The 20,887-nt window shown below is 41.5% G+C and overlaps 3 protein-coding genes across 23 annotated transcripts; all 3 read right to left on the bottom strand.

Moving 5' to 3' along the window:
• Positions 1 to 1,005: 1,005 nt before the first annotated feature.
• LOC118359972 (chitinase-3-like protein 1) lies at positions 1,006 to 4,131 on the bottom strand. 18 transcript variants are annotated; one of them, XR_008083096.1, is made up of 7 exons: positions 3,802 to 4,131; positions 3,223 to 3,327; positions 2,724 to 3,100; positions 2,460 to 2,624; positions 1,911 to 2,209; positions 1,760 to 1,819; positions 1,006 to 1,729 (listed from the first exon to the last, which is right to left on the bottom strand). XR_008083096.1 is itself a non-coding variant. In XM_052482370.1 (7 exons), the coding sequence occupies exons 2-5, from the start codon at positions 3,236 to 3,238 to the stop codon at positions 2,519 to 2,521; spliced, it is 429 nt and encodes a 142-aa protein (XP_052338330.1). In that variant the 5' UTR covers positions 3,239 to 3,327; positions 3,802 to 4,131; the 3' UTR covers positions 1,006 to 1,849; positions 1,911 to 2,209; positions 2,460 to 2,518. The 18 variants fall into 18 exon arrangements, 7 of the variants coding, with proteins under 7 accessions (XP_052338330.1, XP_052338333.1, XP_052338335.1 ...); XM_052482370.1 differs by having other exon boundaries at positions 1,006 to 1,849; positions 2,724 to 2,780; positions 2,851 to 3,100; XM_052482373.1 differs by having other exon boundaries at positions 1,006 to 1,880; positions 2,032 to 2,209; positions 2,724 to 2,780; positions 2,851 to 3,100.
• Positions 4,132 to 5,489: 1,358 nt separating this feature from the next.
• Positions 5,490 to 12,966, bottom strand: LOC118359969 (solute carrier family 26 member 9-like). Of its 4 annotated transcripts, none has more exons than XM_052482365.1 (21): positions 12,867 to 12,966; positions 11,865 to 12,042; positions 11,489 to 11,628; positions 11,209 to 11,319; positions 10,925 to 11,100; positions 10,621 to 10,785; positions 10,361 to 10,513; positions 10,137 to 10,219; positions 9,877 to 10,024; positions 9,578 to 9,691; positions 9,243 to 9,320; positions 8,850 to 8,945; positions 8,648 to 8,754; positions 8,462 to 8,531; positions 8,246 to 8,338; positions 8,004 to 8,135; positions 7,628 to 7,879; positions 7,302 to 7,356; positions 6,631 to 6,771; positions 5,764 to 5,825; positions 5,490 to 5,616 (listed from the first exon to the last, which is right to left on the bottom strand). In XM_052482365.1, the coding sequence occupies exons 2-21, from the start codon at positions 11,987 to 11,989 to the stop codon at positions 5,605 to 5,607; spliced, it is 2,313 nt and encodes a 770-aa protein (XP_052338325.1). In that variant the 5' UTR covers positions 11,990 to 12,042; positions 12,867 to 12,966; the 3' UTR covers positions 5,490 to 5,604. The 4 variants fall into 4 exon arrangements, with proteins under 4 accessions (XP_052338325.1, XP_052338326.1, XP_052338327.1 ...); XM_052482366.1 differs by having other exon boundaries at positions 12,872 to 12,933; XM_052482367.1 differs by having other exon boundaries at positions 11,865 to 12,037; positions 12,867 to 12,920.
• Positions 12,967 to 13,139: 173 nt separating this feature from the next.
• slc48a1a (solute carrier family 48 member 1a) lies at positions 13,140 to 17,309 on the bottom strand. Its single transcript, XM_035738931.2, has 3 exons — positions 16,809 to 17,309; positions 14,616 to 14,783; positions 13,140 to 14,473 (listed from the first exon to the last, which is right to left on the bottom strand). The coding sequence occupies exons 1-3, from the start codon at positions 16,936 to 16,938 to the stop codon at positions 14,337 to 14,339; spliced, it is 435 nt and encodes a 144-aa protein (XP_035594824.1). The 5' UTR covers positions 16,939 to 17,309; the 3' UTR covers positions 13,140 to 14,336.
• Positions 17,310 to 20,887: the final 3,578 nt, after the last annotated feature.

Below are 20,887 nucleotides of genomic sequence, written 5' to 3'. Positions count from 1 at the left end.
TACCATAAAGGCCTGATTGGTAGAGTGCTGCAGAGTTGGTCGTCCTTATGGATGGTTCCCCCATCTCCACAGAGGAACTCTGTCAGAGTGACCATTGGGTTCTTGGTCACTTCCCTGACCAAAGCCCTTGATTGCTATTTGGCCGGGCGGCCAGCTCTAGGAAGTCTTGGTGGTTCTAAACTTCTTCTATTTAAGAATGATGGAGGCCACTGTGTTCTTGGGGACCTTCAATGCTGCAGAAATGTTTTTGTACCCTTCCCCAGATCTGTGCCTCAACACTATCCTGTCTCGAAGCTCTACGGACAATTCCTTCAACCTCATGGCTTGGTTTTTGCTCTGACATGAAAACTACTACTATGTAATAAGGTAATTGATTTTTATTTGTAATAAATTCGCAGACATTTCTAAAAAATAAAAAAAATGTTTTCACTTTGTCATTATGGGTTAGTGTATAGATTGAGATTCATTTTTTATTTTTATCCATTTCAGAATAAGGCTGTAATGTAACAAAATGTATAAAAGGAAAGGGGTCTGAATACTTTCCAAATGGGCTGTAATAGCGTACTATTAAACAGATGAGTCCAGGGAAACAAAAGCCATGTGAAACTGCTGAAGCCAAGTTCCTCCCCTTGCTCTCCAGCCTGCATTGCCCTTCTATAGAGTCAGCTAGGTCTCCATGGGGACAAGGCAGAGCAGAGTGCTCTCTCCTCTCCACAGCTGCGTCCTTCAATGGACACTCAGACTGGGTGTTAATTACAGAAAGACCACTGTCTCACCATGCAGCAGATGGGCTTGGTCAGCAACTTCACTAGACACTTTTTGTAGGCGAAATCTCCTTTGTGATTTCCCCGGCCCATACGGACCGATTTGTGATCGCCTTACACTGTAGTATACTGCCCCCTGGCATCGGAGTGCAGTACTGCTAAGGAAGATATTACAATTTTTCTAAACTACGGAGAGGCTACAGTGAGAGTCTGCAAACAAGAGAACTGCAAACAACCTGAAAACAATTTGTCATTTAATGGTATATCAAAACGTTATATTAGGCCATGGAAATGGAGCCATTCATTTTATTATTTGTAAAGCAGTAAAATGTGTCATAAGACAATACAATTAACGCATAGTATTCCTCCATAGAGGACAGAGTGCAAGTTATGAAGATAAATCTAGAGCCTCATCTCTACTATACCATGACAGAAATCACTCACAGAGCCAACAAACAGTCCAACCTGATCTACCATATAAAAAAACATGCTAATATATTCTTGCAGGGATTTTTTATTTCTTTCTTTATTTTACCTTTAACTAGGCAAGTCAGTTAAGAACAAATTCTTATTTTCCTAGGAACAGTGGGTTACTGCCTTGTTCAGGGGCAGAACGACAGATTTTTACCTCGTCGGCTCGGGGATTCGATCTTGCAACCTTTCGGTTACTAGTCCAATGCTCTGACCACTACACTACCTGCCACCCCAGGGATGGTATGTTGAGTCTTGCCAGTGTAGTGAGTTACGTTACAGTCACACTCCACTGTTTGATTAAATGTTGTGACGGTCAAGGTGACAATGAACATGGTAACCAGTGCGATGGCTGTCACGGGAAAGGAAACCACCATGACGATGTGGATGGCGATGGTGATGACGGTGGCGTGAGCGGTGGTGGCGTTTATGATGTCGTGGCCCCTTATCCCTGAGAAGCGAAGCTATGAGCAGTCTGGTGAACGGGAAGCGACCTTTGAGCAGTCTGGTGAACGGGAAGTGACCATTGAGCAGTCTGGTGAACGGGAAGCGACCTTTGAGCAGTCTGGTGAACGGGAAGCGACCTTTGAGCAGTCTGGTGAATGGGAAGCGACCTTTGAGCAGTCTGGTGAACGGGAAGCGACGCTTTGAGCAGTCTGGTGAACGGGAAGCGACGCTTTGAGCAGTCTGGTGAACGGGTAGTGACCTTTGAGCAGTCTGGTGAACGGGAAGCGACATTTGAGTAGTCTGGTGAACGGGAAGCGACATTTGAGCAGTCTGGTGAACGGGAAGCGACCTTTGAGCAGTCTGGTGAACGGGAAGCGACCTTTGAGCAGTCTGGTGAACGCGAAGCGACCTTTGAGCAGTCTGGTGAACGGGAAGCGACCTTTGCCACACAATGTCCCCGTGAAGTCGTCCAGATCCAGAGACCACACCATGGCTCCACCCAGCTCCTGACGCTGCAGCGCTCTCATCTGCAGAGGAGCAGGAAGGAGTTTTACACATAGCTATGATAGTTATCGGATCAAAGTTAGTCGGCTGGCTGAACCTGGCATAATTAGGAGCAGGGCCTCAAAGGAGAGGAGCAGGGCCTCAATCCCTGAGACACGAGCCTCCTCCTGAATTCCTCTACGCAGCTCCTACGTTCGCACACACACACACACACACTTCTCACTTTCACAACATCAAATGAAAATGCAAACATGAAGTCATCTCAGCTCTTACCTTGAGCAGATTAGTGAATACATGTTTCCCCCCTGTGCTACATTAGAAGCAGAGTGAGGTTACCACACCACATCCAGTCCATCAAAGCCCTCCTGCCTCAGGTGTTTCAGAACAGACTGGACAAACGTCTTCCTCCTGGTGTTGTCAGAGGACATTTTTAGGAGCCTATGGTGGAGGGATGGCTGAACGTTACTGCTTGGGTGAAAACGTTTCAATTCCAAAAGCACTTACAATTATTACTCTACGTGTGAGTGGGGTACTGACCTGGTGTCCGTAGAGTTCCTTCCCCCAACAGCAAGCAGAGTTTTCAGATCTGGGTTCCTGGTGGAGGGCAGAGAGGAGATTGAATTATACAACCTGATGGTTGTGGTAGTAACACACACACACACACCCCTCTTTAAGCATGTTGAGGGAGTTGCAGAGGGTCTTGTCCTCCTGTGTGAAGGGTGTGATGTGATAGTCCTGGTCCAGGTCCATGTAGGCCATGATGATATGAGTGCAGAGGGATGGGTCAGCCATGTCCAGGCTGAAGGCAAGCATGTCAGGATGGTGCTGGGTCCTGCTGTTCACATAGCACACCAGACGGTACTCTTCCAGAGTACAAATGGCTTTAGTGACTACCAGGCTGAACCAAACAAAAACTAAATGGAAGAGAATAGTTCAGCAACGTGCGACTACTCTACAGTACAATATATAATGTAAAGGCAAGGCTACCATTTATACCGAGGAGATTACATTTGAATAAGCCTACGATGTTGCTTACCTGCTGCCACATTCATGTTGTGCTGACATCCTGGTGGGAACTTACATCTGACAGGGCAAGAAAGTAGGATCTAGGAAAATGATCGCTCAGGTTGTTTTTGTGAAGCTGTGCCAAGAAAGTCCACATTCTGTTTTGTCACACTGATCTATATTTGACAGCTTTTAAAATAGAGCAGGAAAACACCACAACTGTACAATAAGATAGATGTAATTAGATTTTTACATTGTATGCTTTTGCAACACGTTTAGTAATTGAATATTATTAATTCAATAAAAAGTTCGTTTCAAACATTTGATTGTTTCAGTGTTGTGTTACATCATATTCCACTTGAGGGAGATTGGTCCATGTTGACAACTACCCGTTATGCGCATACAATTTAATGTTAAAAAAATGTAAGAGGCTATCTGAACTATAACGGAATTTGTTAGATCAAGTATGTATATTGGATGTAAGTTCATGTTGATCAGTCTATATTGTAGTAGTATGCTCAAATCAAGAGAAAAACTAACATTCCACAGGTAACCTAATTACCCTAGATACCGACAGTATTGCTGTTTATTTGCGTGCGACTTAACACACCTGTCCTCCCCTGTCTGGATAACACCGGCGAAGGTCTCACTTCAAAATAGGAAAAACATTACTACATGTTCACCTCCAGGAGAAACAAATACACTGTGCTAGTCCTACTAATCACAACATGGGCCTATTGACCAACCACTTCTTCAAACCGTCGCACCTTCTTCTTCTGTGGACTTTGTATGTCAGTTGCAACCAACTTTAAGGTGCATTACCGCCACCAACTGGACTGGAGTGGGGACCAGAGAGCGTCAAGGTCTGTAGGCTATACGTGCGCTCTAGCTAAAAGCCCGCTATCTGAGCCCTCCATGCTCGAGCACCGTACCAATACCAGAGTGGGTACACTCGCTATAACGCAACATTTTTTTTTGTGGGAAAAACATCAGTAGAGTTTAAAATGCGATGGATACCCATTTTACTTTTATTTATTTTTCCGTAGCCTACATGGGAATGTAACTGCAAAATGTATTTCTATGTGCACTATGTCATCACGCAAAAACTTTCATCTGCACAAGTCCATTCGATGGAAACATATTTTTTTATATATTGGTGTGAAAATCTGTCGCCAATTGGATGGAAACCTAGCTAGTGAGGTGAGGACATGGCCAATGTGTCCATCATAATCACCTTTCCCAATAGTATACAAATTCGCCTGTATATTTAGAGAACTACAAAAACGGAGAAAGGATTACAGGTGAAATGCATTTGATTGGATTGAATGCTAGAGTCATGAAAGGTGCAACAGTTAGGTGTAATCATTGTCGGGTAGGAGATGGAGACAGTGGTCATGTTCCATTTCAGTATGGGAGGGAAAGGGATTGTTATTAGATTTGAAGAAGTAATGAGGTTGAAGAGCCAGAATTAAGTTAACTGCTGTGGAAATCTTCAGCGGATGTAGTATTTAGGTATTTCATGATGTATTTTGTTTCCTTGGGGTTTACCAGGGGCATTCAACCCTTACACTATGACGTCCGTAGCCTACTGGTTCTCTGTTCTACCTGATAATTAATTCCACCCACCTGGTGTCCCAGGTCCAAATCAGTCCCTGATCAGAATGGAACAATGAAAAAACACAGTGGAACTGACTTCGAGGTCCAGAATTGAGTTTGAGGGGCCTACATGATGAGATTATTATTGGCAAAAAGAGCAAGATTATTTTTAATTGTCAAACGGCAGCCAAGCATCGATCATCATGTCTCCAGAATAAGACCCTCAATATTTATTGGAAAGGAGCATCAAGCTCACTTTCCACACCTTGTGAAGTTCATAGCTTATTTCATCTGTAGCCTAATACACTGCCTGCTTTCCAGACAAGTCACAGTGGGAGGACCACACATGTCATTGCGTGACTCCAAGTTTACTTCCATGTGATGGTTATTATATAAACATTTGCACATAAAAGCGTTTCCACCAACATTTCTTGCATAATTAATATCCCACCTTGTCCCGAGTATTTTGGTTTTTTGTCGACATTTGGAAAGTTTCCATTGGGCCTATCGTGACATGTTTTTATCTGACGTGTGCTTTTACTCACATGAAAAGGTTGGATGGAAACCTGAATAGTGAGACCAGCTGTTCAGTCACTGCAGATCTTTTTTTTACAGTATAGACTGTCACGTGTTTATTATCATGATTTTTGAGATCATCTAAGAACTATTTGCACAACACACAATCATTGAGATGCAGAAATGGACCGTTCAGACAACACTTTTTTGTTTTGTTTATTATCAACCTGAATTAACATTTTCCTAGATCTTCATTTATTTCATACACTCTCCATACATTCAGTAGTAAAAAATCCCATGTTCAAAACAGTTCCTGTGGAGAGATAAAGGATGATTCAGAATGACTCTGGGTCGATAGGTAACCTAACGATTCGTAAACGGGAACCATCCTGTTTTACAGTTTGCTTCATCGAGATAGATTCTCCACAACAGTGATAAATGGTTCATTTAGTCAGTGTACCTGCTCCAGATCCCTCTCCTCATCCTCCTGAATATAGAGGACCAGCTCCTTCCTCTCTTTCTCTGTCTGCAACCCCACAGAGAGACACACTTCAGTCAGGGAGCCTCTCCTTAACACCTAGCTAACTCAGGACTACACACACATACAGTACGTGATCATCGACACATGTATTTTATATTTGCACTGCTCTTTTGAACTCAACTGCTGTGTCTGTGACATCATCTGAACCAGTGATCAGCATGGTCATTCTAGTTCCAGGAGGCCATAGAGGTAATGGGAGGGGAAATAAAGGAGAAACAGACAGACGGCTTGTCTTTCTCGTGACCTCTGGCAACAACAGGATTCAAAGTGAAGTTGAGAAGTAGATGTTCTAGGTAGTGGTGCCAAGTTTTCCCTGGACTTGTGTTGTGTGATTTGCCTGTTTACACTAACTGCCCCAGATAAGGTGGTGGAGGTTGAATAAAAGAGAAGCAAGTGAATGTGCAGGGTGAGTACCAGGAGCACAGCTAAGAAAATTCCCACCCTAACTTATCACACTGCTCCAAATGTCCCCTTATCCCCAACAGACGTCAGAACAGTATCTACCTATCTCTTCCTTATATATCTTTTAAAATCTTAACTGTGTAATCACAGATGTTCTGTGGAGTGTTTGAGCTGGATTTTTTTCCCTATTGATTGGATAACTCAGAAGGAAGTGTTTCGTCTTTGTCTTTGCCCAAATTGCAAACAAGACATAGTTAATATGTACTGGGTGTAGATGATTTACATTGAATAATCCCCTGCCTCTTGATTTACTTTGTCATTACTAAATGAGGATCTTTGAAGTGATTCATGGTCATAATGATAAGGTGTGGGATTAAGTGGGACCTGCCTTTTCAGAGGTTTCGGTGTTTCTTGACCTCTGTTGGGCACAGAGGATGGCGTCATGGACGGAGAGGAAGAGGTGACCTTGGACGATATTGCCCTCCTCAAACACCCCTCCCCCCTCCAGCTCCTCGTACACCTGTGCTGTAAAACACACACACCAGAAACCAACAAAGTAATACAAGGAGAAAAACTAGGGAGCTTAGGGACGTTGCATGCCCTCTATGATATTAGGATTTTCTGTGTAAGTAATGTGACAGACATGGGCTTTTGTGTTAAGGGACTGAATTTTCCACCCAACGTTGTGGAGCTCAAATGACCTTAAACATTCTTTTGGATCAGGAAGCCCAAGGCATTGCATATGTGATTCAGCAGAAGAACAGAGAACACTTTGTAAATGAATGGTAAATTGAATGCCAACCTGCGCTATTCCCTTTGATGAATCACCTCTTTATCTCAATAGGAAAAAGTGAGAAAGAGAAGGAAATTGAAAATTCTAGACCCTATTATGGTCATGCTGAGATTGAATTTGAACCATTAACTGTGTTCTATGTAATCTTCTATGTGCCCTTAGTTTGCGCACAGTGACTCAGCTTTTTCTCCTGCAAGTAAAATTCTGTTCCCATGACTACATTTGAAAGTCACCTAGCTACGTCATGAAGACTAGATCTTACCTTGAACATTGGCCAAGTAAAGCTTGATCCCCAGCATCTCATAGCTTGAGTTCATCTGTGAACAACAAGCGCGAAACAGCACACATCAAGCCTCAACCAATTCTATGAGCTGCAGTGCATATCACTGCAAATGTTCAAATGCATCCTGCACTTTCAGACTTGTTTTTTTTTTAAATGAAATAAAATGGGATACAGTAGTATCCCCCATCATCTCACAATTCCTAATACTGCAGCTAGCATAATAGCAAACAAATAGCCAAGGCTTCAGCTAATGGGCACCCAAATAAAGGGAAAACAAAGAAAAAACAAATGGCTAGCTGTCTGACCTTGATGAGTACTTTGATTCCCATGAGGTCTATGAAGCAGACCCCTGCCAGGTCCAGGATGAGGGTGTGGAAGGGCCTGGGTTGAGAGTCCAGGGTAACAGGGGAGGAACTTGGTTGGTCTGGGTCAGGAGGCTGCTCGCCCAGCTCAATGTCACTACAGTGGAAGTTGACATAGTTGGTTGGTGATGGTGGCGGGTAAGGATTGCTGTCACCAATGTCAAAGTCATTCTGAAGCTCTATCTGTGATATGGTCTAGACATGGGGGAGGACATAACCACAAAATAGTCAACATAAGATAGCTAGTTTAAAGTAACTCTGTCCATTTTAATGCATGAATGCCCTTTGACTTGACGCCCCTTGACCTCTGACCTCTCACCTGAGACTTCATGGTTACCAAAGAGCAGGGCTTCTTCTTCTTGGTCTTCTTGTTTTGGCCTTCTAACTCCTTCTGCTGCTTCTTCAGAAACGTCTTCCTGGCTAAGAGAAGTTTACTTGGGTCCAATCCAGTCTACGCACAAACACACATACACATACACACCATATGGGAAATGAGTCTAAACATAATTGACTTTGCATGGCAGAGAGAGGGATATGGCCATCCTATAGTCATTAAAGTACCTTTTTGATGACTTTTTGTCTGAATATCTCTGCATTGGCAAAATAGAGAGGGGAGCAGTAGTTCACTATTTTCACCCCCTCTACACATTTCACCTATAGAAAAAATAAATAAAAATGTCTCCATTCCATTGGATAGATTCACATTCATAAAACCTTGCTATGAAAGAAGACACAAACATAAATCCAAAGTAAATACTGAATACAATGTTTCACTACCTTGCTGTAAATCTTGGGATTTTTGTAGAGATCTGTGTCCATGATCTGAGCCATCTCTGAACCATTTCGACTGTGAAGAACAAAATATCATGTATAATATCATTGTTTTACCATTATAAAACAGATGACTATAGCAAATGTTCCCGTTTGTGACTTGTATTGCGCAATCAATGTTGATTTACTTACAACTGGGTCTGGAAAATAACCACGAGGACGGAGAAGCTGACTCCAATGGCGACTCCATAAGGCAAACTCAGGAAGAAGGTGGCTAAAAAGGACACCACCCACACACACTGGACAAGATACAGGATCATTAGAGCAGTAGATTTGACAGTGTTTGAGTGTCGTCGCCAGAGCTGACACGTAACATGTGGATTATTTGACTCACACAGTCCAGTTTGCTCTTCTTCCAGAGGTAATATGGGTCAGAGAGTTGCAGCAGAGTGTTCTTCAGGTTGATCGCTATCAGGGCTCCCAGCACAGACTACAGGAATTAATGGTGATTAAAACACTCGCTACCTTCGACATGTTATTTGTAGATCATGAACGTGCATGATATAAGATGAAACAAAGACTTCTTTTGATTTTCTACCTTCAGAGCTACTGTACGTCAGTGATTCTCAACCAGGGGTCTAGGATGCCTGGGAGGCCTCAGAGAGCTTTCAGGGGGTCCCTGATTTGAAAGCGCTTCAGTGGGCCCCGGAATGGAAAAGGTTGAGAACACCTGCTGTACGTCACTGTTCTTATCTTTTATTTAATGCACTGAAATAAAGGTCCTCACCTTTGGTAGTGGTTTGAGGAAAGCCCCCAAGGCCAGCATGGTGACCATGACCACCAGCATCACACACAGGCTGGCAAACTGTGAAGAGGAAAGTAGAGGAGAGATTGATTATTGAGACAAGACCACAATATTACATACTGTTGTGTACTGAACAGAGCTCTTATGAAACTTGGTACGTTATGTTAGTCAGTCAACCAGAAAGCAAATGAACAATTGAACGATTATTAAGTGAATTGTTAGGCGTAAAAGTGAGAGGTATGTTCAATGAATACTGTGTTGTCTAGTGCCGTGCAACGTTTCTACGTGGTCCTGCCTCACTGCTCCCTGTGTCTGACCTGTGATGTTCCCCCAGCATTGTCTACCGCCAAGGTGACAGACAGAGCACAGCAGATCACATGGATCTTGAAGAAAGACCCCAAGAAGTTACTGCAGCCCAGAGCCAACATCTCCTGCACAGAAACGCACACTCCTATCAGTGTTTATAGTACACTATGATGAGTAATGGAGACTATAGTCAGGCAGCTTAGACAGGGATTTGATGGCATTACATTTTTTTTTTAAAAATGGAACAAAATGAGGTTTTCATCTCATATGAAAAAAAAAAGACGAAGACATGCTTGTCCCCTATTCATACCTGGTTGGGATCCACATCGTAGCCATGCTTTGCTGCCAGTGTCCTGCCCATGGCCAGGTTGATCACATAGCCCACGATAGCTAGGGAGAAGGCTGTGCTCAGCATGTCATCCCACTGAATCACTGTTGGGAGGATCGGAGCAGGAAATCTAGAAGAAGAGGTTGGGACCACAGAATCTACTGTGTAAGGATAGACTATAAAACAGCCATAATAGCAAACCATAACAGTCAACTTTTCTGGTAATATTCTGTCCCCCTTACCCTAGGGGAATTTCTCCCACTATGTCCATGTGATACTTCTCAGGCAGGTCCAGGGGACCTGATATGGCTGTGGCCACTACCACCTGTGCAAATGGAAGTTCTGGTTTAACCATTTATATTGGTCTTACAACTCCAGAGCATAGCATAGCATAGCATAGCACAGCACAGCACAGCACAGCACAGCATAGCATAAGAGGAACATATTAGTCTCCTCGATTACTCACAACAATGATCTCCATGGGGATGGGGAAAGGCAGTTTGTGACGGAAGTGTGCACTCAGCTCCTTCACTGTGATGAGTACCACACTACTGACCAGAGCAAAGACCAGCGAGGCTATGTTGGTGTCAGGCAGGCCATAAAAAATATCTTTTAGAGTCTGGGACAAAAAGGGACATCATTTTGGCAACTTTTAGAAACTATAGAGAGGGGCATCATGGTTAGTGTAAGTAGTAGTGTAGTTCTGCATGCATATGGGATACTTACATATATGGTTGCAAGTGGTCCACTGTAGGGAGGTACTTTAATACCAAAGATGTACTTCAGTACAGAGATGAGGATCTGCAGGCCTGCAGCCGTCATGAATCCCCTGATGAACGACTCAGACAAGTAGATGGCCACGAAGCCAAACTGCATTAGGCCCAGGCCCATCTGCTCAGATAGAATTTGTGTCCCAGGTCACTTACAATTATGAAGACAATATTATTTTCACAATACCACACGAAGGTAACGTATTGTATTGACACTGTACAATGATGAACTAAGCCTCTATGTGGCCCTCAGGCAATACCTGGATGATGGCAGTGAGACAGGCCAGTGTTCCAGAGATGCCCAGTCGAACCTCGTTCATCCTGTCCTCATCCACTAGTGTAGCATTGAGGGTGGCATTGAAGTGGCTGAAGTCAGACTCAGGGGCCAGACTCAGACACACCATTCCCACCATGATACTGAGCACAGCAAAAGTACCTGGACATAGAGATCACTCAATTACATCACACGTTAAGGAGATCTAGTGTTTCATCTAAAGTCTTCAATTATCCTTTTACATGTAGATTTACAGTAGATTTACAGTACCTGGGACCATTTGGTGAGCAGTGCCCATGAAGAAGTAGGGGATGAGAGGAAAGAAGGAGGAGTAGAGGCCATTGACAGGAGGCAGGTTAGCCAGCAGAGCAAACGCCATACCTGTACAGAACATGACTCATGAATTGAATTAATCATAAACTCTTGATAATAAATTGTAACGTTAAAAACATCACTAGGAAACTATTCTGCTTCCAACTCTCATCTGAGATAATATATAGCAGGACAACAGCTCAAATGATGAGACACCAGAAGGAGGAGACTGACAAACCCTGAGGAACCTGAATGGTGCCTGCGCTGACCCCGCTAATGACATCACACAGCAGGTTCTCCTTCACCTTGTACTTGGGCAGCCAGCTCAGGATAGGCAGGTGTCTGAACAGCAGGGACTTGAGTCGAGACCCAGAGCACCTAATAACATGCATCAGCATGCAAGTCTGGTTAGAACAGTCACCCTATGGCCTCATAGCTGGCTCCTCTTTATTTGGTATAGTACCAGCTCAGTTCTCTCAAGGGGAACATACTGGTTTAAAATGTAGATGTCGTAATGAAAGTACTCAAGTGTTGTTCAGGTGAGCTTTATTGACTCATGAAAAGAGATAAACAGTTGTGGGCTTTTGATAGTCAGCAGAATGTAAACGCTGTACCTGAAGCATTTCTTCACTTTCTCTCCTATGGGAAAGGTCCGTTTCTTCTTGTCAAACTCCCCATCAAAGTCTGGGAGGGAGTAGGCTGGCCTGTTGATCACATAGCGTGGGCGCTCTTGTTGCATGGTTTCAGCCAATCAGGGGTTAGTTAGGCAGGCCAAGAATTGATGCAGCTGCACTGAGGTGTGAATGAGAGATTACATTGCATTGATAAAATGACATAACATTGCTCAAAAATTAGTCTGGTCCAGATCTGTTTGAGCTCTTGCCAACTCCATGGCTGTTATTGTCAAGACAAACATGACTTTGGTGTGACAATTCCATTAAGAGTTGGCAAGATAGGAGAAACTGACTGGTACTCTTCCCTGGCTACTCAAAGGACACTCACAGAGCATCGTTTGAGGTGGCATCCATATACTAGGAAGGTCTATGAATATCACGCAACTATAATACATAGGCAGTGGTTAGAAAGAAGTAAGGTTGAATTAAGCACCCTTATTTCCTGAGTATAAACCTCTCATGTTCTGCTGGGTTCCTAATCTAACCTTGAGAGAGGTAGGTAGGTCCAGTGCCATTCTGTCTGAACAGAGCTAGATAACCAATCTTACAAACTAGAGGCACGTGGTCAGTCACACGTCAACCCCTCTCACACTACAAAGACCATGGTAATACTGAACTAAAACACTGGATGGGTTGCATGTTCAAAATGAAATAGATATTTTTTTCAAATGACAGACCATTAAGATGAGATTTTTCAGTAACGCAAGTGAAAAGAATATATATAAACTATATTTTGAGATCAGAAAGATAATTTCTTGCATGTGTGCCAGAGTCCGAATGCAAATATTGTTTCAGAAAGCCTACACGAAGACAATAGACCACCAAGTGTCTTACATTTGATACGAGGTGATCTGCAACATACTAAGCACATTTCAAAATCTAACACAAGGCAGAGTAAAGTGACCAACAAATCAAAAACAAAGCAAGTATGCCGCACTGTACCGTACTGTCAGAGTGAACCATCGGATGGCACTGGTTTGAGTTTTCACACCCCAGAAAATATTCATTATTTGTTTTATACTGGGGCGATGCTGACACCTTCTCCATGGGAGGAGCCACAGATGGGGAAACCCTGGCCTAGCTGCCTTTAGAGGGAAAGTCATAGGCATCATGTTTGGTTGGAATAGTTCATTGTGGAAGTGCAATATGATTATGGAAATTATTATCGCAAGGATCCGTCTAAATAATAATATCATACAGTCACATCAACATAAATCACAGTTCAACATTTATTAATAGAATGTACAACCAAAATACATCTTGTGAATAAATTTGTAAAAACTCTTACCATGCAAAACAAACCAATTTGTTTATTTAAAATATTTCTCACGAACAGCCTTTCTCGATCTCATACAAAAACACACCGTTCACACATTTGCAGGCATTGCTATACAAATAGAAGGATACCAGGTTTAAAGTCAAGACCAACTTGTTTAAAGGGTGGAAATTCTGTTTAAATACAATAGATAGATATGATAAAAACAAAGCCAAAAAATGTGCTGATCAACATGAATATAAGACAGAAAACTTATGAAGATAGAAACAGTGAAAAAGAAACCCCATCAAATCAGGACTTCCATACACCTGTGTATTAGCTTGCATTATATCCATCCTCACCCTCTGGCCTTTTCTCTTTAAAAGCAGACGACAGCATTGGACGAACCAATCCAATGGAATTAATAACACTTTAAAGTGCATTATTATGCATCACATCAAATATGTGTGTGTAGTTAACTAAAAGAGAATAACAAATATTCAAAAGCATATGACAAGCCAACATTCAGACAGAGATAGCAATGACTAAATAATGGATAAATAATCCTGCTCTCCCGAGTGACAGAGAGAGAAACAGCAGAGAGACCACATAACACAGTGTCTTTCCCATGGGTGTATTTGACACTTACTCATTAGATTGGATTAGACATTGGATCAATACATTTCAACCTGAAATTTAAAATACAATTCTTAAAAACTGTGTCCTTTTGGAACGCTTCGACCCAAATCCTCAGAGACAAACCCCCACAGCCTACATGACCTAGTCTTGATCCCTAAGCCACTCTACAAATAGCCTTGTGCAAATCCTTGCTTAGAAACGTAAGCCACTGCTGCCTGCCATTACAGATAAGCAGTAGATCCCCATCAGAAGGAGTTTTTCCAAGTGACTATATGGCTACTCACGCCAACAAAACAAATGAGCTGTTACTGTATGTATAGTAGTGAGGGTTGACAACAATGTAGGGCTTGTCCGAAGTGTGTAACTACACTGATTAAAAGTTCAAAGAACTCTTATGCAGCCCTTCCAGATTCTCCGTGCTCTCTTTCGTTGAAACACGTTTTTTTAACCAACTCTTCTGCAGCTGGCTGGTTCCCCAAACCTCCTACCCAGTGTATGGTGGGTAAAATGGATGGCGATCAGAAGTCACTGAGGATACTGATGTCTGCAAACTCCTGGCGGTACCTGTGAGAGTACAGGGCTAGGAGAAAGGCCCATTTGAGAGTGAGGAAGCTCCAGACACAGGACAGGTACAGGCTCGTCGGGTCAGTGGGAGCTGCAGGACGGGAGAGAATATACAATCTGTCAAACTTTCTCAGAATAACTCTACCCTTAATTACTAGATGATATATAGTTTCTGAATCTGTAATCAATAGTTACATAGCAGATAAGAGAATATGAGCCAGAGAAAGACTAACATTGCTTCTGTGTGATGGCGAGGGTGAGGAAAGTAGCGAAGGCCACCACAGCCAGGATGGAGAAGAGACCCGCAACGAAGATGAAGAACTTGAGTCCCTTCAGCCATGTGCGCCAGTAGTCCTGCAGGTACATAATGTGGGTGACAAGGGCCCAGAGCGCCAGCACTCCTGTTGGGTGACAGAAACATGTGGAATACCGTATCATACTCTCCAGAAAGGCAGGCATGCTGTGAGACCTCGTGACTGAACTAGGACATAGGGACAGCGTGCGAAGTTAGGGAGCATCACAGAAAAAGCCATTGGTGAAGCAGATGTAAGGGGCCCTTGCGCTAATTAAAGATTGTGACGCTAAATGTGATGCAAACAGTCAGCCTATTCAATTCACACTTCTACACATTTATTAATAAGTTGTGAGTAATAGTCTCAGTTCATCAAGGCATTAGGCTAGATCAGGGATGGGCAACTTTGATGGGGATGGAGGACACAAAAAATCTGAACTCATCATGAGGGGCCGAACTACACCCCACATTGCGAGCAAAACATTATAGTGGCCCCCCTCTTGCAGCGGAGATTTAAAAAAATAATAATAATAATTTAAAGATATATTTTAGAGTTAATTTTGTGCAATTCCACACATTTTGCCATGGGGTGTAGGGAAAATGTTGCAGTTTTACAGAGTTTGCTGCAATTCTATACATTTTGCCATGGGGCGGAGATGTACATTAGCTGTTTTACAGCTAATTTCCTGCAATTCTAAACATTTTGAGGAGAAATGTTTGCAGTATTTATATCCGAGTTAGACTGAATAACAAAACCCCCGGCAGGTAATTTGACCATGATAACAAGTTTAGACAAACTATCAGTGACTCAGATAACAAGAGAGAAACTACTGATGTACAACCAAATTTAACACTGCACCTTCTGTATTCTACTATTTTAACTCAAAACAGTATGCTGAGACAGCCGACGGAGTTCCTAATAAATAAATAAAACATTATTTTATTGATCTAACGGTCTGTGCCAGTTGCCCATCCCTGGGCTCAATTTTTTTGCCTTTTTTTGCTACAGTAACAACACAGTATTACACAAAAACATTTCACTGAAACCATGAGAAATGATGGTGAAATGCCCATTTATCTTGGCCTACAAGTCTGTCGTGTGTGTGTGTGTATGTGTTGAGAACAACATTATCATGAGCAACAATAGTGGAGTTGGTGGTTCACCTTCAAAATTAAAGTCCCCAATTGAAACATGAGAAGTGCTAAAAATTGTGGAACAATGCCCTAATTGGACAAGATAATGCTAAGCAATGTTGGAATGTTGTTATATCAATTCAACAAATGACAATAGTTAAATTGACACAAAACGGTAGAAATCTGTTGAAATCGTATTGCGGATGTATTTGCACTGTACAGCCTTACTTATCTTTGGTCCATGAAATGGGGGTACCAGCCTACTCAGTGACACCCACAGACAACAATTCGGAAGAGTTTACACACATATTAGCAGCGTAGCTCTTATTGTGTAACTTTTGTAATTTGTGGGTTTTACGGAGTAGGCTGATACCTCATTCCATAGACTCTGGATTCATAAGTAGCCCAATGCAATTCTGAACTCTAATATATACACACAATGCAATTTCAACAGATACATTTTTTTTCAAATGAACAAATGGTCTTGTTGAATATCCATAACATTCCAACATTGTTTAGCATTATCTAATATATATATACACTTTTATACTTTTACATTATACTATGCGTGTTATAATTAATAATTCAACAAATATATAAAAACATTTATACATTTTAGATATGACTAATGTTACTATCCACACTACTACAACACTAAAATACACACAATTTTGTCCTTGAAACATCTGAAATACTACAGAAAATACTACAGAAATCCATTAATTCCTACAGAGGACTATTCCTAATGGCCTTGCTTTCGTGGATCGTTGGGACTTCCCTACCCCATGACATTTAAAATGGTTACATTCGAGTTAGGTTAGCAATATGGCCGACCGGTGGCTTCAAAGCATCAGCAATAGAGGATTTTTGTTTTAATACATAATTGACTTCAATGGGGAACTTTTATTTTGGAGGCGAACCGCCGAATCCACTATCGTTGTTCAAGCAAATATTGTTCACGACACACTGGTATGTCCGTCATTCTATGTTGTTACTGTACCTGACAATCCGCCCATTGCCGCCGTCCATGGTTGTTTGTATGCTATGTTCCAGACAAAAAATGCTGAAAATCCAACCAGCATACCAAAGGTAGCATATCCTATACTGATGTATGTTCTACTCTTCCCCATTAACACGGATATAACTATAACTCTAAATTGAAAAGGTTTTTTTTGGGGGGGAAGCTGCTATTTTGACGGTCAATAGCAATGTATAAACGTAGCCTGACAAACACGGCTCACGGAGTATAGTGATTACGCAACAGCAGTCCTGGCTAGCTGTTGTTATCCTGAAATCACCCGAACTGGCTTTACAACAACTGATTTCAGCTACATCACATGAACCATCTCGAATTGATACAAACGAATTGGTTATCGAGCGAACACAACACTCGCTGCAATTGTGTAAATTACACACAACCGACAAAAACAGTAACCTACACTGGCAACAAATTAACAACTTCTCCTACCGGCCCAGGAAGGTTCGTCTTCTTCGTTAGGGTTTTACACCGGACTTTTTCCACAACGTTATATTGCTGCCACCTAGTGTGCGGGATAACCATAAAAAGATCCCAAAAATTCAACAATTATGTGGCTAAAAACATACTCAGTGGTGGAAAAACTACCCAATTGTCAAACTTGAGAAAAAGTAAAGATACCTTAATAGAAAATGACTCAAGTAAAAGTGAAAATCACCAAGTAAAATATACTTGATGTATTTGGTTTTAGATATACTTAAGTATCAAAAGTAAATGTCATTGCTAAAATATGCTTAAGTAAAAGGAAATTCTATAAATCATTTAAAATTCCTCATATTAAGCAAACCAGACAGCACAGTTTTCTTGCTTTCATTTTTCGCCTAAAATTACATACCCAAATCTATCTGCCCGTAGCTCAGGACCTGAAGCAAGGTTAAGCATAGTCTTGATACCATTTAAAAGAAACACTTTGAAGTTTGTGGAAATGTGAAATTAACATAGAAGAATATAACACATTCGATCTGGTAAAAGATGATACAAACAAAAAAAAATATTTTCTAAAAAAACAATTCCCATCATCTTTGAAATACAAGAGAAAGGCCATCATATAATATATGTAGTTTAGGCGCAATTTAGATTTTGGCCACAGCAGTGTGTGTGCAAAGTTTCAGATTGATCCAGTGATGCATGGCAATACTGGACAATATTTTGTGTCAAGTCTGTCCAAATGTGCCAAATTGGTCAATTGCTACTGTTTTAAGTACATGACTATAGAGAAGATACAAAAATGATATGGTAATACAAAATGTTAGTTTAGATCTAGATGGCTGGGCGGTTTGGGGTGGGTGTGGAGTCAGAGACAGCAGGGATTCAAATTGTAGAACCCAGTTCCTACATTTTAATATAAAAATTGATTTTATCAAACAAAACTATGCTACATTTTATCTCTGGTACCCTCAGGATGACAAATCAGAGCAATATTACTGAATGTAAGTACATTATTTACCTTCAGAGGTGAATGTACAAACCAGTTGCCGTGATAAGTTTTCGTTGTTGTACACTCTCCTCAAACAATAGCATGGTATTTTTTCACTGTAATAGCTACTGTACATTGGACAGTGCAGTTAGATTAACAAGAATTAAAGTTGTCTGTCCATGTAAGACATGTCTATGTCCTAGATAGTGTGCTGTTACTAACAACTGTCATGCTAATCACATTAGCGCACATTAGCTCAACGGTCCTGTATAGGGACATCGATCCCATAGAGGTTAAAACACATATATATAGAGAGAGCCAGGGGCACATTCTAACACTCAGACATCCTCTACAAACAAAGCATTTGTGTTTGAGTATCTGCCAGATCAAAGGCAGTAGGGGTGAGTGTGTGAATTTGACCATGTTCCTGTCCTGCTAAGCATTCAAAATGTAATGACTACTTTTGGGTATCAGAGAAAATGTATGGGAGTAAAAAGTACATATTTTCTTTCGGAATGTAGTGTAGTAAAAGTAAAAGTTGTCAAAAATATAAATAGTAAAGTACAGACACCCCAAAAAACGACTTAAGTAGTACTTCAAAGTATTTTTTATTTTGTTACTTTACAACAACGATCACCGTAAATCAATGACCAACATGCAGAAAAAAATCTATGGTATCATGGCAGTCCGCAAACGTTCATTGGAGATGCATGCTGGCACCTACTGTACGGGTGGTAAACTAAAAACAAATAGCCATTGTATGAAATGGCATCATCACATCATTCAAAAATAGAAACATAACAAACAGAACTCCCACTCTACAATTGCAGCATCTAACCTCCACTAGCATTTGATACTCTTCCCGTCTGCATACACTTGACACAGGACCAAATATTTTCCATTGATTGCACTTAAGGGGCTTGTGCACGAAGGCTCTTACAGGGTATTTCACATAGCCCAACTTGACATGAAAAGGGAGAGACCCTTTCATCAAAGAACAAAATTATGGATCAAGTGAATGTCTTCACTCCATCTACCATACAGGTCAGCCTCAGGTACTACCTCTGCACACACTTTAAGCGCCACCCCAGTGATAACCCCCTTGATAGGTGCACTGATCCTACATTAAAGATTCCACAAATATATCTTCTTGAGGCATGTCTGCTCTTCGGACACTCAAAAAACCTAAATAAGCACACTTCTTGTGACTTCCATTGACCCCACTTCACCCAATGCTTCCATGAGATTTACCGACACTTCAAACGGATCTCCCAGGTTTCATTGGTCCAAAACCCTCACTCCAACTAAAAATGAGTCTAGGGGTTTCCTAGTTTCCACCACAACGTTACTTCTCTTGTTTCCTTTCTTTTTCACCACTGTAAAACCACTCCTTCTCACTCTCTGTGCTCTCATCTTCCCCCAACTCGCCAGCAGTTTCAAACAAAACATCAGTTACTGCCATCTTCCCACTGCCAGACTCCTTCCGGACCCTGGCCCAGGAATGATCAAGACTGTGTGTTATGTTCTAGAGCCAATGCTGCAGTGTCTTTCCGTCTTCAGCCAAGAGTCAAATTCATTTTACTGGGCTTTCTAAAACAGGCTGTATTGTATGCATGGATATTGAAAAACATCCATCATGTCAAAACATTTATTTTTTGTCTCTCAAATACATGTGAAGGAAATAAACAGATACATTTGAGAAGTTAACTATCTAGCAAACTATATTGGAAGATCTTTGCTGTGAACAAACCTCCACATGGCAGACCTAAACAGAGCCTCCTGCAGCCTAGAGATAGGCTATATGCAGGCCTATAATTTTAAACAACACAAGGATATTGTGACTTGCTAGTGAAGCAGTATGATACTGTATGTAGTTACAATATAATTGAAGCTTTCATGATGCTGGATGACTCAGATGAGTGCTGCTGCAGCTTGTTGGAGGAGGGCAGGAGCCATACAGGTAGGCTAGCACAAGTATATCAGGATCAGGATCAGATCAGATCAGATCAGGATGCGGGAACGAGAATAGCCTGAAAGCTAAAACTTTGAATAACTTATATATGATGGCTAAGTCATAAAAACTAGTGTATTTCTGATAAATTTGATGTTATTTTAATGGACAAAAAAATGATTTTCTTTCAAAAACAAGGACATTTTATTTTACCTAACTTTAATATTCTGTCATAAAGAGCACAGCTTCAACTTAATGAAAAACATGTTTTTCCCATCTCAAGAGGTTCAATTTAAAAAAAGGAATATAGTATGTGCCTATTAAGTGCCAAATAAAGTTGACCGTAAGAGGGTTGGCTACTTCATCTTTAATCAGCCATAAATCTCCTTGTGACAGGGGGAATGGAAGCTTGTTGTGTGCAACCGGGAGGGGCAATTGCATGCGAGCTTCACAAAATAATGAAATTGTTCAAACATTTCTACTATGCCTGGTTAACAGGGTTGACGTGTTATACCCGACCCACTTCATTTTCCCCACAAAACACCAGAACATTTACAAAAAAAAGTCAAACCAGTCGACCTGCTTTTACACTATAGTTTGACTGTTAGACGTTAACAAAAAGAAGTGACGAGTTTCACCACCTTAAAACGAGACTTCGGTTCACATGAAAGGATT

The sequence above is a fragment of the Oncorhynchus keta genome, chromosome 27 (assembly GCF_023373465.1).
Source record: "Oncorhynchus keta strain PuntledgeMale-10-30-2019 chromosome 27, Oket_V2, whole genome shotgun sequence".
Classification (NCBI taxonomy): domain Eukaryota; kingdom Metazoa; phylum Chordata; class Actinopteri; order Salmoniformes; family Salmonidae; genus Oncorhynchus; species Oncorhynchus keta.
Note: the sequence above shows the minus strand (reverse complement) of the source record. Positions and strands in the feature narration are given on the sequence as shown.

Coding starts and splice junctions, on each gene's coding strand:
- LOC118359969 (XM_052482365.1), bottom strand. CDS start 11,989: ATGCAACAAGAGCGCCCACGCTATGTGATCAACAGGCCAGCCTACTCC. Junction 8,532..8,647: donor GTTATTTTCCAGACCCAGTT/GTAAGTAAATCA, acceptor TGTTCTTCACAG/TCGAAATGGTTCAGAGATGG. Junction 7,357..7,627: donor GAATCAAAGTACTCATCAAG/GTCAGACAGCTA, acceptor TGTTGTTCACAG/ATGAACTCAAGCTATGAGAT.
- slc48a1a (XM_035738931.2), bottom strand. CDS start 16,938: ATGGGGAAGAGTAGAACATACATCAGTATAGGATATGCTACCTTTGGT. Junction 14,784..16,808: donor GGCAATGGGCGGATTGTCAG/GTACAGTAACAA, acceptor GTCACCCAACAG/GAGTGCTGGCGCTCTGGGCC. Junction 14,474..14,615: donor CGCCATCACACAGAAGCAAT/GTTAGTCTTTCT, acceptor CCCGTCCTGCAG/CTCCCACTGACCCGACGAGC.
- LOC118359972 (XM_052482370.1), bottom strand. Junction 2,781..2,850: donor CTCAACATGCTTAAAGAGGG/GTGTGTGTGTGT, acceptor GCCCTCCACCAG/GAACCCAGATCTGAAAACTC. Junction 2,625..2,723: donor AGGAACTCTACGGACACCAG/GTCAGTACCCCA, acceptor CCTCCACCATAG/GCTCCTAAAAATGTCCTCTG.